Source organism: Seriola lalandi, unplaced genomic scaffold, assembly GCF_002814215.2.
Source record: "Seriola lalandi dorsalis isolate HSWRI2012SDOR001 ecotype SW California unplaced genomic scaffold, Sedor1 jcf7180002054418, whole genome shotgun sequence".
Classification (NCBI taxonomy): Eukaryota; Metazoa; Chordata; class Actinopteri; order Carangiformes; family Carangidae; genus Seriola; species Seriola lalandi.
Window position 1 is genome coordinate 362,605 of NW_019524971.1, and position 18,349 is coordinate 380,953.

Consider the following 18,349-nt stretch of genomic DNA (forward strand, 5'->3'; position numbering starts at 1 on the left):
TTGAGTGTGTTGTCTTTAACATCAATCTCAAACCTCTGGGATTGGCTCAACTCTAACCCCCGTCCCTGTGCAGGTGGATGCATCTTTGATGATGTTTCTATTTTTGACTCTGACTCAACAGTTTTTGCAGCAATGGCCTCTTCTGACACCTTGTGGTCAGACTTTACCACTGCACTCTCTGTGGCTTTTGCTTCTCTATGTGACTCAGGATGAGTCTTTACTGATGCCTCAACAGCTGCTGCTGATGCCATCTTTTCAATTTCATGTGCAGTATAGGACGATTGGGTCCTACAACTCGAGGAAGACGTAGTAGATGCTTTGACAGGAGATTTTGTCTTGCTCTGTTCTGCCTTAGGACCAGGAGAGGAAGAGGTTTCGGGAGACAGTGTAGAAGAGGCAGAGGTTTTACTAACACTGGCATAGGATGAGGGTTTGGTAGGAGAGTGGGGTGGCTCAGAGTCAGAAGACGAGCTTCTCTTCACGGAGTCTTTAGTCAACTTGGATGAGGAGGATGAAGAGGATGAGGAAGAAGCTGAGCTCATAGAGTCTTTGAAGGACCTCGTTAAGGTCTGTTTGGCAGCAGATGATACGTCTGAGCTTTGCCTTTCTTTTTTCCCTCTGGAGGACCGCTTGGAATAGGATGAGTGCTGGTGTCCACCAACTTCATCAACAGTGACAAAGTCCTCCTTGTTGAAATTTAAATAGGACAAAATGTTTACTGAGGTTTTGTTTGGACATTTTACCCACAACAGTGACTGAATTAACTATTTTACAAAAGTGATCCATTACATTTTAAGACTTTTTAAAAGACGTGCAGATACTCAGTACAATATAACATTCAACAACCATCTAAGGACATTTTAGTACATATTGATGCTTATTTGTGCTATTTGTGCTGAGAACAAGATCATAACCAAACATACTTTCTGTGAGCAGCAGGCGGTCCTCTTGAAGCACGCTGCAAAAGGAAGGACAAAGTAATGTTAAAAAAAAAGACTAAACTTTGAAGTATGATCACCTGCAGACATTTATGATCTAAATATAGTTAATGACTCCAGTGAGACAAACTCAGTCTCTTTCTTGGATTTCTTACTTATTTTATTTTGATGCAGGTGCTTATCCACCATCTCCTCAATAGTCAGAGGGGTAACTGCAGCTGAAGAAGACGAGGTTGCTGCCGGTTGCGGCTCACTCACTGCTGTAGCTGAAGAAGATGTGGTTGCCGCCAGCTGCTGAATGCTCACTGCTGGTTCACTCGCAGCTTCAGCTGAAATTGATGCAGCCTGCTGCTGGATTTTTGAAGCGCCTGTCTTGGTGTCCCGCCCTTGTGCAATGGAATCCGATTCAAACAGGGTGCTTTTCTGGACTTGCGATGTAGTTTTGGTGTCATCTATACTGATTGGTGGTTGACTCTCACTGAATTTATCTGGTACAGCCTCTGGAGTTGTCATTTTTTCCCCTTTATCAGAACAGCTTTCAACTTCCATGGGCTCTGCCACTTTAAATCCTGTTTCCCCAAGCTCCATTGGTTCAGCATCTTTGGCCTCTTTCACCTCAACATCAACCATGGTAAGTTCTGCTTGGTGCTTCAATTCAATAACTGTTGCATTTCCTGTTTCAACAACTTTGGCTGTGTCTTCCAGCACCACTACAGGTTCTTGAGCCTTTGTTTCCACTTCTTTAGATTTGGAAGTCTCTACATCAGGGACATTTTCTGAAGCCATAGATTTGGATGGTGCATTTATGGCTTTTGCATCTATTTCTTGCACCTCTTCTTGTGTCATATCTTCGGCCACAGTCAAATTCTCTTCCGGTGTTTTGGTTTTCTCAGTTGAGGTTGTGTTCGCTTTGGATGTCGACATCTTTGCTTGAGTGCCAATTTTCAAGCCTTTAGTTGGTTCAACAACAGTCCTAGTTGCTGATTCATCAACCATGGCTGTCTCTTTCTGTGGGGCCATGCTTTTTACCGTTTTTGTTGCAACTTTTTTGGCTTCAGAGGGTAAAGATAAAGGCTTTGCAGGGCAATTATGCAAAGTTTCTTGAGCTGTAGGGAGAAGATCCTTTGTGGGAGTACTGGTAGTTGTGGATTTAGTGGTTTGAGGTTTGGAGACACTGGAAATGGCTGGGTTTCTGTGAACAAAAGAAAGTTAACTAGTTGTAAAGCAGGAGAATAATTAAGAAATGGAAGATCAAGGGAATGGTTTGGATATTTTTTAAAAATATTTTTCACGATAAGATTGCAATGTCCTCCAAGGTTGACTTCCTATGAGGACTGTTAGTCTATGTGTTACCTATTGTTTGTTTTCAAATTAATTAATTAAATTTCATGAAGAGCATTCCTGTAAAGTTTACAGAAAATAAAATGACCCTGTGTGAAAATTTATAGTTATTCATTTTGGTTGTAGTAAAAAGTAAAGTAAAACCAAGAGCAGTAAATTCTGAATATACTGTATATACTCTATGTTGGAAAGACTCTTAGAAAAAAATAGATTTTTCTTTTTTTTACTGAGGAGACAAGGCGTGACTGAATATTTACAGTAATATACTGACAAGAACGAGATAAAACATCTAGCCTCCATCACTGTTAAAAAAAGGTCTGTTTGAAGAATATCTTACTTCTGAGAAGTCGTCTTTTGCTCCTTAGAAACAGTATCCTGTAAACAAACCAAATGACATTTGTTAGTCTAGATTAATCTGATTATTGACACTGTTAATGTCATTGATCAAAACATTATGTCTCTCTCTCTCTCTCTCACACACACACACACACACACACACACACACACACCTTAGTCTTTGTAGAAGCACCTTCTTCGTTCTTCTGCAGAATGGGTTTTGCTTTAGAAGATGTTGTTGTCGTCTCCTTCTTTGCTGCTGAAGAGGACGAAGAGGCAGCAGAGGATGAGCTTTTTCCCCCAGCAGAGGGAGAAGACTGGGAGCTTTTTCCTCCTTTGGATGACATAGAGGACGATGATGAGGAAGAATTCATCTTGGCCAGCTCAGCTAGTAAGGCAGGAGCTAGATTTTTAACCACAGCCTCCAGGTCAGAGTCTTTTGACAGAGCCTGGACAGCTAGAGGAAGAAAGGTGAAAAAATAGTGTCAGACAAAACTGCAGTGTTTTGGAGTTTCCACTGCGCCGGGGAGCTGTTTAATAAGATGAAATGTAAAGGTAACAACATGTTACATAAGTAAGAAGAACTGCTTCTCTCTAGCAGGCATGCAAAAACTTAATAAAAATTTTACAACATTAAAATAGCTATTTGGTGAAGATGACGACCTGTTGATTTCAGGTTGATTTCACAAACTTTTTGGTTACATCTTTTATTTTTCTGTTTTGTCATTCAATATTCACTTTCAAAAATCTATAAAAACTCTATATGTGATTGAAATTATTGTGAGCTGGAGGAAAAGACGATGAAAAGGTTAAATGAATTCAGATGTCTCAGGCAAAAGTATTAAAGTAAGCTTTGCACTAAGGAGAAAATGATGAGCAAAACACAGTCAGCATGTTAATCAGAGGTATATATTCCCAGATCTCACGTGGCTGCAAGAATTTACCACACCAAAATCCACATTGTCACATGTTCTTACCTAATTAAAATGCCTTGTCTGTTCTTCTACTTAGCCCATCCTTGACAACATCTATATTTGAACACCATTTTCTATGTCTACGCCTTCCTTGTACCCCTTTATCTCTAAGACCCTGGGTACTGAAGGGATATGTTATTTCTGCTACTGTATGCATTGTATGATTAAAAGGGTGAATCAGCCTTAAATTATATGAACTATGTGAACATTGTAACATTGTCTGCCGTTTGAGATTGCAGAATGACGTACAAGGACAGAGAGGACGAGAAAGTACGATGATAACATGCTTAGATAGCAGGATGTGCAGTTAAGATGCTGGGTTCGGTCGGGCTGTGCGAGAAGAGGGGGAGTGATATTGTTATACAAAGAATGTGAGAATGTGTATAAGAGTGAGTGACTGAAACAAGGGAGGGCTGCACTTAGACAGGCGAGAGGAAAGCAGTGTGAGTTCTGTAAGCAATCTCAAACTTCTATGCTTGGCTATACTTTAAATAAATTAGACGTGTTGAACTTTAAATCTGTGTCCTGCATACTTCATCAAACGAACACACGAGTCCGGTTTTGCTGCGAAATAATAGTGGACACAACAGTACCCTAGCTACAGATGATAGCAGTGGCTTCATCTAGACACAAACAGTCAAAATAGAAGCTAAACAATGTCTAATGTTTGCCCATGTTTCCCCATTTCCATTATCTATACTAACCACTGTGGCTGTTATATTTACTGCACATGAGAAGGGTATTGGTTTTCTCATCTAACTCTCAAAAAATACAAAGGGAATAAGCGTTACTTTTAATACAGCTGTTTTTAAAGATCTTTAATACAGATGTTCTTAAGATTATTGCAATTTATCAAACCTGAATTTTCCAGTAGTCTCTTCACCAGCCTCTCTGCGTTGCTCGACCTCTTCCCTTCAGAAGACGACCTCTCTGTGGACCATTGTCTTTCACGGCTCCTTCTTGGAGATGGTCGTCTCTTGTCGCCCCTCCTTGGTGATCTTCTTTCATAGCTCCTTCTTCGAGATGATCGTCTCTTGTCACCCCTCCTTGGTGATCTTCTTTCATAGCTCCTTCTTGGAGATGATCGTCTCTTGTCACCCCTCCTTGGTGATCTTCTTTCATGGTCCCTTGGAGATGATCGCCTCTCTTGACTTCGTCTTGGTGAGGACCATCTCTCTTCTCCCCTCCTCGGTGAGGATCGTCTCTCATAACTCCTTGAACGTGACCGATAACGAGAGGAGGTAGGACAGTCATACCATGGAGAGCAAGAACGAGACCGGGAGCTGATATATGGACAAATTAAATTTAACAGTCAGTTAATGTAATTAATCAAAGATTTCACAATATAATGCCAAGTGGAATTTCTTCTGTCATATTAGAATTTAGACCTGCGAGTGTATCTGGAGCTGTGCGATGATCGTGATTGGCTGCGTTTCTCTCTTCTTTCATGGTGTCTTCGGGGACTAGGTGAGTGGGAACGGGAGCGGCTTCCATGCCTGGTTTTCTGATGACAATGTTGGAAAGTCTGGGCAGCAGTTGAGGATGATGGCTTAACATCTTTCCCTCCGGCACTGAAGACAGCAGTGAACAAGATAAGCATAGGTGAATGAGAGGCAATGAAAATTTCCAAAAAATAAGCAGGGTACTAGTTCTGAAATTGTGTGGTTACTACTTGTTTGAAAACTGAAAAATGTACCTGAGCTTGACTTCAACCTCAGCATCCCACTCTGGGTATCTGTGGAAAGCAAACGATGAATACAAAACAATTCAAACACACCATTTAACCAGCAAAGGGGTCACACTTTGACAATGAAAGCCCAAGATGACTGTCATGAAGCAATGGTATTCATGGGAGACTTCTAAAGTCAAATGGTGGGTTCAAGAAAGACACTTCAAGGTACGCACATAACTACTGCAATTAGCTATGCAGGCTGAGCCAACATGCTGCAGAGGCAACACCAAACTACAGTTCATCCAGTGTTTCCTCTACAGTACATTGAAGTGTAATTTTTCAAACAATAACAATAAAGTGAAAAAGTATAAGAAAGAAAAAAAGACTGACTGTGCCCGCAGGATTTTGCAGCTCTCAAGGTGAAGGCTGGTGTTCTGGTGGGAGAGCCAATCCTAGTAGTCAGATCAACAAACAAACAACATTTAGATAGACCTCATCACAACTGATATGAGCTTAAATATCTCAACTGCCATGACACAAATTTTTTGTTTATTAAACATTACAGCAGCCTTGAAAACATTTCAAAGCTTGTCCCCTTTCAAAAGTGTCCAATTCCAATTCTGAGCTTTTGTAGGCCAAAGAGAAAACTTTTGTCGATACATGTTCATAGTAAGTCAGGAGCTGTGTGATTATGTCATATAAGACAAACAATAGTAATAAATAAGCAGCAAAACAAATATAAAACCTGGATGACAAAAATATTACATATATTAAATACCTTAGGACCTTTATAATTACAACTGACTTTGTTTAGCTTTAGTTCAAGAGCAATTCAATTCATTTTGAAAAATGAAAAACACAGGAGTGTCCTCTTGGCCTCTCCACTCTGTGATGTCTGGCTCTTCAGTCTTGTGTAGTATCACAATTTCCCCAAAGTTTGGTTCAAATTGTCTCGGCAGAGGTCACTTTCAAGTATGGATCAGGAGCAAACCGCACAAGCTGAGGCAACATTGGGAAAAGAGGGAGGCAGATGTGGAAACTTGGAGGAGAGGAAGAAGGCAGTAACCAAACTACGATGAAATGCGATGTCCCAGCAGGACGACAAAAATCACCATCGCTGATCTTGTGACTCAAGTACAATGGTTCCTGATGGGCTTCAAGTTCATAGTAGTTGAAGTAATAACTGGACTTCCTCTTTGGGACGAAAAAATATTTACAACAAAAAGGGAAGCTTGGCTCCTACATAATAGCCAGTATTACAAAAAAGATAATACCTATTATTAGATGTGACATGAATTAAAATAATATGCATATTACCAATGGCTACAATAGTGGGAAAAATATAAAAACTGTACATTCACAAAAACAGCGTATATTCAAACTGACTATAGAGTATGACACAGTAGTAAGAAAACAGAGAATAGGGGAAACAGCTGTCTTCCATCATCTTGTGATGCACTAGTTGTTCAGATCTGCAGATTCTTCCACGTCACGATAATCCCATGGTCCTCTTCACAACAATTATTCAGAAGATGGCCAGTTTTCATTATCTTATATTGAATTATTCAACAGTCAACAGTCACTCTGAATCTGGAAATAGCCATTACACACTGAACTTCATCTGGTTAAACTAAACATTGACGTTCTAACGACAGTTTTAAGTCAGTCCAATTGTGTAAATCAAGACATTGTGACCGTGTATTAGAGATAACAATAGTTAGCTGTAATCCTGGCATCCTTGAAATATTTCGGTACAACCCGATTCAGTGAACAGGTTTAAACATTCTCTCCCAAAGTTTGCAATCAAAACTTGTTTTTGTAAAATGGTAACCAGGTTCTAGGTTGTGTCAGGCTTTTCAGTAGCATATTTTCATAGTAATTACTGATCCATTAAAATTTAAAGAATATTTTACATAAATCAAATACTATCACCCTTAGGCTTTCTTTTAAAATCAATTTCCTAAAGGGAGAGAAAAGAGAGTGCAGTCTTCCACTCACCTTCATATGAGTACATTCTTTGTAACACAGAGAACAGGTGTGTGGAGGGACTCTCGGTGTGTCCGCTACACAGTCATGCATCATGGCCGGCGTTGGCAGACCCTTGGAGACTGGCTGCTGTGGTCGACTCTGCCTGCTGGAAGGTGTCAACAACTGCCTGAAGTTCACTGGGCTCGGGATTGGCTGAGGTAAAGCTGGAGGAATAATGCTGGGGAGAGGATCACCGAGGATAAACATTGAACGATGCATGGTACGTGAGGCATCTGTGCTGCTGGGGATGAAAGAAGCAGGAGGAACCGGTTGTGCAGCAGAATAAACTGGAGGCCACGTTTGTCCCATCTGCGGTACTGGCTGCATCTGTGCCTGCTGCTGGATGTGCATCTTCTGCTTCTGTTGTTGTTGTGTCTGCTGCTTCTTCATCTGCTCAGCAACTGTTGACCCTTTACCTCGACCTTTACCCTGACCCTTAGTGCCAGTGGTGTCATTGCTTCCAATGAGCACAAGACCAGGTCGGCCAGGATGCACACCGTGGAACAAAGTGCAGGATGGTTGGGCTTTCGACGTTGACTTGTCGTCTGCCTTTGGTTCTTTCAAAGGAAGGGGAGTGGAGGGTTCAGACTTGAATACTCTTATGTCTGTGTCTTTCTTTGGTAGAGAGAAAGAGCTCAGGATTTTTTGAGAAGTCTGTTGTGGTTGAGTCTGCAATTGTTTAGCTGGATCATTGCTTGGGGGAGCTACAGAGCTCAGTTTTGAACTGTATGAAGAGCTGGTAACAGAGCTACCCTGATCACGTGAAGAACCCAAGGAACTGCTTTTAACCTCTGTCATATCTTTTTGCAATGGTTCTCGACCATGACTGCTACTATTGTAAGTGTCCACCAACAACATACTGCCACTCCCACCACTGTTAGCTCTTGTGCCACTGGTCCTTCCTATTTCATCCATAACCCCTCCAGCATATTTGTCAGTATGTCCAAAGTCAATCACTTTACTGGGCTGGAGAATAGTCGATGACATTTCCTCCAGGCGTATCCCTGCCCCTCCAGAACAACTCAACCTGTCCATTCCACTCACACCTCTGGTGGGCTGGGGTTCCAGGTACGGTTTTGACTGAACTGCAGTTGCAGCTCTCTTGGCCTTCTGAATGCGGATTTGGCGCAATATGAACGGCAGGTTGGCAGGGGTGATCTGGTCTTCAGGGTAAGAGATGAGATGTTCCAAATCCTCTTTTTCAAGTCCGAATTGTGAAAGGATGTTAGCGGCTGATTCAGAAGTGTACTTGGGGCGACTTGACTCAGTGGAGGCTGCAGATTTGTCTGGCACTGGATAGTCATAATCACCCAACCCTGGAATGGACTGCAAATCACGTTCCCTTTCACTTGAGGAATTAAACCTACCGTCAGAACTGCCTACGTAGCTAGATGAAGCAGATGAGTAAAATTTGGAGGAATCATCAGCAGTTGATCTTTTGTAGTTTGGCAACCAGTCCAAAGAGCTACTGCCACTTTCAACATCAGAGTGTCTATGTCCTGGAGGGGCAGAGGTTGAGGACATAGAATAAGAGGTCATCCCTGTGCCTGAGGAGAGAAACTCATCTCTTTGAGAGCTGGTAAAATGAGTGCCCTGGCCTATGGGCTGATGCGTCGGTTTGCCAGGAAACCTCCCCTCCTCTCTGGCTCTGCTAATGGGAATGTCTATAGACCTCTCTATGTCCCCCTCTTCTATTGAACTAATCTGTTCAGGCCTGTAGCTCACTGAGCGAGCCAGCAGTGAAGGGATCATTCCCCCAGAGTTGGCAGAAGTTGCAGAAGAAGAGCTGAAGTTAGATCCAGGTCCAGATCCAGGAAATGTCTTCAGAGTGTCCCTCTCTGCCTGCATACTGGATAGTCCATACTGCCCTTGGGTGGGATTTTGGTTCCCAGAGGCAAAGGGGTTATATAGGGGATGAGACATGGTGTTTGCAATCTTCAAAAGGTTAAGGAGATTGATGGCTGCAGCAGTTGGGGAGGGAGGTGTTTGCAAGTTTGCAGCTCGACTGCCAACAGTGAGAGCATTGTTTATCTGCGTCAGTGCTAGCTGGGCTTTCAATTGAGCCAGCCACAAGGATGCAGCCTGCTGTCCAATCAGGAGGGAACTCCCTGTGAGTAGGGGCCTCGTTAGGGGCCCGGGTACAGGAGAAGGGACGCCATGCTCCAATAGCAAGGCAAAGCTGAAAAGTTAGGAAAGACAAAGTGGTTATTTATTGGGTATAGACTTCAGCTTCTTGGTTGGGTAACATCCATCATCTTAAAGGTTTGTCTGGACTTCTCCACTCTGGTACTTGTTGTCGGAAAAACATTCGGGCCATTTTTTTCACTTCATGGTCTTCACTAGCAAGAAAGAAGAGGGGAGGCAAAACAGCACAGATAAAGAGCAAAAACAAGGTCACAGCTGTTCAGCAGAAACATCCAGAACACAGACAAACTAATTCATTTCCTTTCCATGCTCATCTTTGGTGGAAACATTTGAGACTGGCACCAGCAGACAGACGAAGCACATTACAAAATTTAACATTTCACAATTAAAATTTCCATTTCAGATCATCACATCACATCAACTACTGGGGGGGGGGGAGAAGAAACAAATTCAGCCTGGCCTAGATTAAGTTTTAAGTTAAGTTTTGAGACAACTGAATTCAAACTTCAGGACAGTATTTTGTTTCAACTGCAATAAAATGATCAACATTTAATGACACTTTGCTTTAAAAAGGAAGAAAAATAAATACATTTTACAGGTGTAGTATAACCCATTTTAATCTGCGTCACATCAACACTACAACTATAACAATGCAAGCATTTATTCCCGATATATTTCGACCGTTTTCGACTTTTAAAACGAAGAATCATTTCAATATTGATCAGGTTCAAAGGTTTAAATGTTGGTGTATATCTGAACCGAACCGCGGTGAGTCCAGTTAGCAAACAAGGTCCGGTAACGAACAGAAACGGCGAAAGTTTGACAAGCACCGAGGAAAGCGTGTGTGTTTTTATAAGATTATTATTTTTTTGAAACATACCTTGAGTCACCTCAGGTACATCCTCCTGCGCTCGAGATTCTCTTTGGCAAACACTGATGTCTGAAAACCGTTATGATTTCCGGTTTACTTTCGGACCTTTCAGGAAAAGCACGGACCTTCAGAATAAAAGCACGAACGTTAAAGGACAGTTAAGGGAACTGTTTGGGAAATTTTGGTCTTAAGTCAAAAATAGAAATCCTTCATTTTTACTCTTACTCACTGTAGAGGCAATTTTGCTCTAAGGTGAGGAAAGCAGACAACAATGAGTCTATCGAGATTCAAAGATTTATTACCGATTTTATTAAGATTTATTAACACTATGTCAAATTAGAATGAACAACCAGCAATCAACGCAATGATCATAAACAGAGTCTGGACCCCCTCCAATCTCAAACTTAGCTCTTTTATACAGTGACTATCACGTACACATGTTTAAGCAGACAGTTCAACTTTCATCCAGGGTACAAAGTATGTTTATCTTGCTTAATCATTAAGTGTACATTTATTTGCAGAGATCAGTTCATACGGTTTGTTCAACCAGCATACATTAAAAGAGAACATCCAGTCTGATTAAAAGAAAACGTTACATGAAATGGGGGAAAACAGTTTTTCCCATTACACTCACAAACCTAAGAATAAAAAATATTTATCTAATTTCTTGTAACCTGCTTGCTATTTAAATTTAGCTCCATATTTTGGTAAGGAGTAGCTCCCAGACAAAAACAGAGTAAAGCATTCCTGTGTTTTGTCCTACCTGAAATTTTCCTTTCCTTATTATCCTCTAACCTTTATCCTCATCACTGTATATTCTTGCCACACAGTGGCGCTCTTCACACAGAAATTCAGTTAGTTTTACTTTGGCTCAAACATTAAAAAAAAAAAACCCTATAGATGCTGATCAGTCTGTTTCTGTGACCATTTATCATCAGATTCCTGGAAACTTAAACTTAAAAAATATTTAAGTTACTCTACTATGAACACCTTCCATACACAACTAAAGCATAAAAAAACTGAAAATATATTTTATTATATGTTATTTTCTTCAATATAAATAGTAACTATAAACTATATTGATATAAATAAAGTGTCACATTGCCATTTGATACATTGCTATCATTAAAATATAGATTATAGCCATTTTAAAGCTCATCCAATCAGATCGCAGCAAGAAAGATTCAGTTTAAAGAAATATTCATCTAATTAAAAAAATATTTGTATTTTGGTTTTCTTTGATGAATTAAACAGTTCGTGTACACACACCAGATAATAAAAGATATAATATGATGGTTTATTAGTTTATAAATAAGATTTCAGGTAAACTATGATCTCGAGACAGCAATCACCAAAACACATAACCACAACTATAAACTAATGTGTTTGATATTTTCAATTAAGCATTAATGTCCCATCTCATTTACACATGAATTTATATTAGATAGAGTTATGTAAGCCTCAGAAAGAAGGTGATAAACCCTCTTCCTGCAAATAAAAACATGAATCAGTGAGGATTTTGTTGAGCTTAGGGGCCGCACGTCCCCCTAACGCTGCCAAGTTCGCCTTGTTGCTAAAGTACAGTTGACGACAACACCAGCCAATCACACTCAAAAACTCTTCCGGATTCCCCAATTGGCTTTAATGACACACAACCAGATGCATACTATACTAAGAGCCACTATATGAGCTTGAAGTCTTTGATAATGAACGGCTATTGACTTTACAGACTGTTGAATCAACAGTTTATCAAAAGGTGATGATGAATATTTTCATTAAAGGATCATTCTCTGTTGGGTATTGCAGCAAATTACTAATATATCCCCTTTATCCCCTCCCCCGAACCACAGGGCTTAACACCTGACCACGACACAACAGCTGAGTGGCAGAACTCCGACAGCGTGTGTGTGTCGTTGTCTATGTAGGAGTGTGTGTCTGCATGTGTCTGGAAGGGGAAGTTGAGCCAAAAGAAGCTCGGTTTTATTTTCGGCTGTCATCGCTACCCTGACAGAGGCCTGGTCTCATGGTGGTGACCTCACCATGGAGCGCACACACACACACACACACACACACACACACACACACACACACACACACACACACACACACACACACGTACATACACAGGGACGTCCAGCAAATGTGTTGACGTGGGCAGATTAAGATATAAAAAGGACAAATTTATTTGGTGTGTTAATTTGACGTTTTCCAGAGTAATCTCCAGTTATCTTTGGCCATCTTGGATTTCTATATTTATATGTGATCAGTGTTGTCAAGACATTTAGAAGCTCAAGTAAAGTCTAATATTTCTTATCCCTAAGTCCGACTTGTATTACTTAAAGTCAAAACCGAATCCAAAGGATAAGGTCTGATGAACCAGACGATGGAGGGCTTCACTATCACTGAAAAACATCCAGAAAGTCTGCGAGGCTGTGATGAAAGACCTGCAGAAGAAACTCTGTGGCGGGCACCTGCCGGTCTGTGATGCTGTTACAGGATCCAGTTACAGACGCTGTCATCGTTCAGTCGACGGTTGTATACTCGGCTCGCCTCCCTGTTTCTAATTGCTCTCATCCCCTAAAGCAGCACACAGGCAGCTGCAGGAGGAGGAGGAGGTTTTAACATTTTGTTGTGTTGCAGCCTGATGATTCTCAGTCATCCAGATCATTTTCCGAGAAGAGACGAATCGAGGGCAACTGATCCAAGTGCCTCCTCTTGTGTAACAATCACCAGGATTACCGACAATCTTAAAGCTGCCAAAATGTGAGGGGTCTGAGGACTTTCTGAATGCACAGAATAGCCCTCAGCAACCTGAAACTTGCTGCTTGGGAGGTGAAGTCATGCTCAGCTGTGCACAGATGGTCAAGGCATTATTAAACAAACAAAATTCAATATGGAGAATGTTATGACAGCAATTCACAATGAACTGGGATCATTATAACATGCATTACAACATTCTCCCTCTGAGTTAAGTGAATGTAACACACACACACTCACTCACTCACTCATTAACCTGCATCTCCACCTGAACCTGCAGCATCTACTTTCCCCCCGTCCCAAACTACAAGGTCAAATTTTCTCTAATGAATTCAACAGGTCTGGCAGGAGGTAACCTGACCCCAGATCAGTGACAACAGACGACAACCGCCACAAAGATTGATGAGGAATGTGGAAATGGAAAAAAGTATATTCAGCAAAATGTATGTAAAGTATCAAAAATAAAAGATGGACACTTTATTTATCACCTAAGGGAAATTCATGATTAATACTCATGTATTAAAATAAAAGCAGTATTTTACTGTTGTAGCCGGTTGAGGTGGAGTTTATGTAAATGTATAAATGTAGTGGAGTCAAAATTACGATATTTTCTTTTGAAACGTGCCAGAAAATGGAAATAATCAAGTAAAACACAAGTACCTCAGATGTGTACTTAAACACAGTACTAGAGTAAATAAACTTAGTCTCACCCAACATGCCCTCGTGGCCTGCAATGACAGGCACTTCCCAGGTCATGTGACGTGGGTGTGTGATTACCTCAGCGGCTCCTTGGGGTGGGGGTGGGGGGGGTCCCCTGTGTCCTCGGCGACACGCCCAGCGATGGACGGATGGGTTTAAATCATCACACAGCCGGGACAGAGAGTGCACATGGTAACTCACACCGGGCACACCCTGCTGCTACACATGTCGGTGTCATAAATCTCTCTGCAGCGTCTGCGGTTTATTACACTTTGATATTTTTGACGGATGATTTGAAGGAGACGAAATGGGGGGGGGGGGTGAAGGGGCTAATATCATTTAAGCTACATCTTCTTTAACTTCTCTTTTATGATTCTGGTCGTTTTTATGTTTTTCATTCTTGCATAATCTACATTCTGACACTGCGGAGATTTTTTTGTCTTTCCTCTACCTGTGCACGACATTTTTGTTCCTTCAATGTCTTTCATTTGAAGCATCTGATAAACTGAAAATAAGTTGAAATCCTTAAAAGACGAGACAGATGCAATAAGACAAATTTACGCATGTGTGTATCTGCTGTGTGTGAGTGTGCAGATACTGCAAGAGCCGCTGCCATCCTCTGAGGAGCAGTTAGCAGAGGGTCTAATAAGCGTTGATGAAAATAAATCACCACTGGCTCAAACAGAGATCTGCCATCACTCACCACAATGTTTGTGTGTGCACGCCTGTGTGTCTGTGTGTGTGTGTGTGTGTGTGTGTGTGTGTGTGTGTGTGTGTGTGTGTGTGTGTGTGTGGCACACACAAGTCTTTGACACAGGGTAATAGTTTAGTCCTTGGACTGTATGTGCAGAGAGGTAATAAAGTATTTATAGTTGACATATCATAATTTTATGTATGTTTTAGTGCAGTATGTGCACATGGTGTGTTGGTAATAAATAAACATCTATTAATTTATACAGAGCTGTTTTTAAGTGCCTTGGCACAAGTCCAAGTTAAATTTAGAGTGAATCAAATCCAGGACAAGTCTCCATAAATATTAACAAGAACATGGTTTTGAGTCAATGAAAATTTTAAGGATTATAACTTTGAGTCTAAATAGTCACAGAGACATCGGTGAAATATCGTGTTACATGTCAGAGGCGAGGAGGAGGATATTTTTGCAGTTCTCTGGTGAAGGTACAACACGAACATACTGCAAATACAAATCACTGGTGAAGTTGGTGATGTTGTATGTTTCTGTGATTCTTAGTCGCCGTTGGAATCCATTTTAATTATGAGAGTTCAAGCAGACAACAGGCGCTGTCCTCAACAAGCCTTCGGTGGGTGAATATTTGATACTCTAAAGGTAGATGTTCACGGTAGCGTTCCTTTAAAGGTCCCGTATTGTATAAAGGTCTCTGTCCATGTGTAGTGTGATTATAGATCAGGTCTAGCTTCTATATTAATACTGTGAAAGTATCAAAGCCTCAGTCCACAGAGAAATGCACACAGCCTGTATTCAGAAACTGAGCCTTAAAACCAGCCGTCAGGACTTCTGGAACTTTGTGATGTCACAACAAAGCAGTCACCAAGCCCCGCCCACCTGGACCCACCATCCAACTCTTGCAGGATTTGGTTTCTCTGAGTGTTTCACCTGAAATCTGCCATATTTTTACTCGATCACTCAGAAAACAGCCAGCCAATCAGAAGAGAGGCTCGGAGCCTCCTCTCGTCGCACGGGTCGGTACGTGACCACTCACAAATGCCACAAGTGTAAGACTTCAGACTGTCTGTCTGTAAAATCTGAAGAAATATTTTCTCTCTGACCTCACAGGAAGGTTGAATGAGACGGACAGCGGAAAATGATAGTGATACTGCATCATTTAGCATAGTGTGAAAATATGTGTGTGTGTGTCTAGTTCGAGTTACATCATCACACCTAATCTTCATGTACAGCCGAGTAGAGTTTTCATCACCATTGAGGTATGAGTCATTAAGTTTCTGCTATTTATGGAAACTAAAAATATAGATTAACTGAGTCGAAGAAAGTAATACAGAAATATGAGAGACAAGGGACGTTTGAATATCTATCTCATACTTTAAAAGCTACTGACTTTTTCTCATGTCAGTGACTCGGGGCTGTGTACCGCGACATCCTGTCCGCAGTTATCACAGTTAATAACCTGATTCTGAGGCTGGACTGGCTGGTTGACCCAGAAAGTCTTTTCACAAGTGGATGAACTAAAGGAGCCTAACACAAAGTGACTTGATCGCCGGGAGATCGCTCCGCTTAAACGCCACGGCTAACAGTCGACAAGTCTGCACTGAGGAGACTTTATTTGCAAAACACTGTACATGGAACCTGATGCTTGATATTATTGCTATGTTTTAGTTTCTGCTCTCAAACTACACTAGAAATAGCAAATAATGAGATAAAAACAGTTTTTTTGAGCAAGATTTTCTTTATTAGCATCATTATTATATTTATAATTAACGGCACTACACAGTGTTTTAACCTTATCTTATCAGCTGTAAGCGTCTCGGTAAACGCACAACTTAAAGGAGGTATTTAGAAGTTTTCTCTGCCGCCAAATGTGTTTTCATGCCGGTAGCCGGTGGTGGTGATCGTCACTTTGACAAGAGCTTTAGCCATCGTTGCGTTTACAAGACAAAAGGTTATAATACGCCGTTTGAGCAGCGCTTTGTCTTCAGGGCTGACTGGAGGCTACAGCGAGTCACTGTTGGAAAGTGATTAGCTGGGCCGGGGCTAGCTGGTTAGCGTGCTAACTTCAGTAGAAGAAAAGATGGTGATAGAGTTAACATTGCCGTTGGTTTCCATCACTGGAGACAGCTCTTGGCGAGAAAAGGAATGAATATGTTACACTACCCAAACCCTACTAACCCTAACCAGCCGTTATCAGACTGTTATTATGTAGTCTGGGGCTCTGTACCTCATGTTTTTCTGTTAGTGATGAACCACATACAACAACCCGGTCACCTGACCTCAGAGCAGATGAGCACATAACGCAGGCTCTCATGTGTGATGCTAAACTTGAAGCAGTGTAACCAGTAAAACTTGAGGAAGATCGCGTGGAACGTCGTGTTAAAGTGTTAACGGTCAACAGGTGGTGGAGGGCGGAGATCAGGACGCTGATAAACAAGGGTGTGAACTTAAGGGGTGTGCATACGCTTAAGAGCAAGAGCGGTGAAGAAATGACGATGAGTGAAAAGAAGAGAAAAAAGGGAAACAAAATGGGTGAAAAGCAGCAGCTGGGTTGTGAAATCCACCTGTTGTCAATTTCCGACACAGTGACAATGACAGCCGTTAAATTCCAGAGACCAAAACCCTCTCAAATATTTACGAGGTGTTTGGTCATATGTCGAGCGTGTAGCCTAAATGTGTGTGAGTGAGTGAGACATTGTTTGTACAGAGGCCTCAGCACAAGGTCAGTGTGTTTTTGAACCGAAGGAGCTTTTAGTTTTTTTTCAGGTTGCCGCTGGTTCAAAGACACAGTAATTTCCCCTCCATACCCACGCCAATTTTGTACGTAACCCTAACCAAATATTAACCGTAGCGGTGTCAGATTTCACCGACTTAATTTACTCTGACTCTGAGGAATCGTCCTCCTGTTCTCTGAATGTCGTCCGTCTGCGACCTGTTCTGGTTCGTCTACCAATATCATCAGTTTCACATCAGTCTGTACGTGTTTCAGGCTTCCACTTGGGCTTTAAGGAGGCAATCTACTTGGTATTTTCTGCCCCGTGTACTGGTTCTTATAACCAGTGTTTCTTAGTCATAGGGTCTTAGACAACGCTGGGCCACGCACGGACCGGTCCCGTCACAACCCTTCAAGGTTGAAAGCGTCTGTTCCTGCTGCTTGATGCACCTCTCCCTCATGGGGGAAGTCTTCGCAGAGGTCTGAGTGTCTCTTAAGTCTCCTAAAGGTGAACTGAGTCGCTGGGGCTGCAGGTGGTGGGTGGTGGTGGGGGAGCTGGGTACCGGCGGCTGGTTGCCACCAGCTCCTCCATCACCTCTACCCTCCACTGCTCCCGGCATTTGTCTGTCTTAAGAATCGTCACATTAAAGTTCCTTGGTGTTTCCTCCAAAGCCTCTGGTAGGACAGATGCTGATAGGTGAACGAGGTGAACGAGGTGTAGGCAGCATTGGAAGACGACTTTGGGGTTGCCTTCCCTCCATTGCCTGAACCTCAGGTGAACATTGAACTAAATATAATAAATACATTTTTTTTTTAATTTCTTTATTAAGATTCCCTCTGACTTATTAATACAGGATATAGAGGAAGAAACCCCTGTAATAAATCTTTACTGTAAAAACAAGCTGCAACCGGTGGCGAGTGCAACTACTTCTAGTGCAACTTCCTCTTGTTGCAAAGTCTCTGAGCAAAATACGTTTCCTTAATCACAATAATCTGAAGAAAAACAGAGGGCTTAGTATATAAAAGTATAATATGAAAATGTAAAGAATAAATGTAAAATGTAGGTGATGACTTGAGTATAGCAATAAATTAATATGGGTATGATAAAAATGTAAAATATAAAAATGAAAGCTTAAAACTTAACTTGAATATATTGGGGGGGGGGGGGGGGG

The 18,349-nt window shown here is 41.5% G+C and overlaps 1 protein-coding gene across 1 annotated transcript in view; it reads right to left on the reverse strand.

Annotated features, from left to right (window-relative positions):
- The window catches only part of LOC111657885 (uncharacterized), a 29,391-nt gene that overhangs the window by 7,552 nt on the left and 3,490 nt on the right, over positions 1-18,349 (reverse strand). The window contains exons 2-11 of the mRNA XM_087175116.1: positions 7,260-9,468; positions 5,652-5,713; positions 5,286-5,324; positions 4,978-5,160; positions 4,448-4,872; positions 2,789-3,072; positions 2,617-2,654; positions 1,094-2,130; positions 924-958; positions 5-686 (exon numbers count right to left, since the gene is read on the reverse strand). Of these exons, the coding sequence (XP_087031242.1) occupies positions 5-686; positions 924-958; positions 1,094-2,130; positions 2,617-2,654; positions 2,789-3,072; positions 4,448-4,872; positions 4,978-5,160; positions 5,286-5,324; positions 5,652-5,713; positions 7,260-9,468 (4,994 nt within the window). The remainder of the gene's footprint in view (positions 1-4; positions 687-923; positions 959-1,093; positions 2,131-2,616; positions 2,655-2,788; positions 3,073-4,447; positions 4,873-4,977; positions 5,161-5,285; positions 5,325-5,651; positions 5,714-7,259; positions 9,469-18,349) is intronic.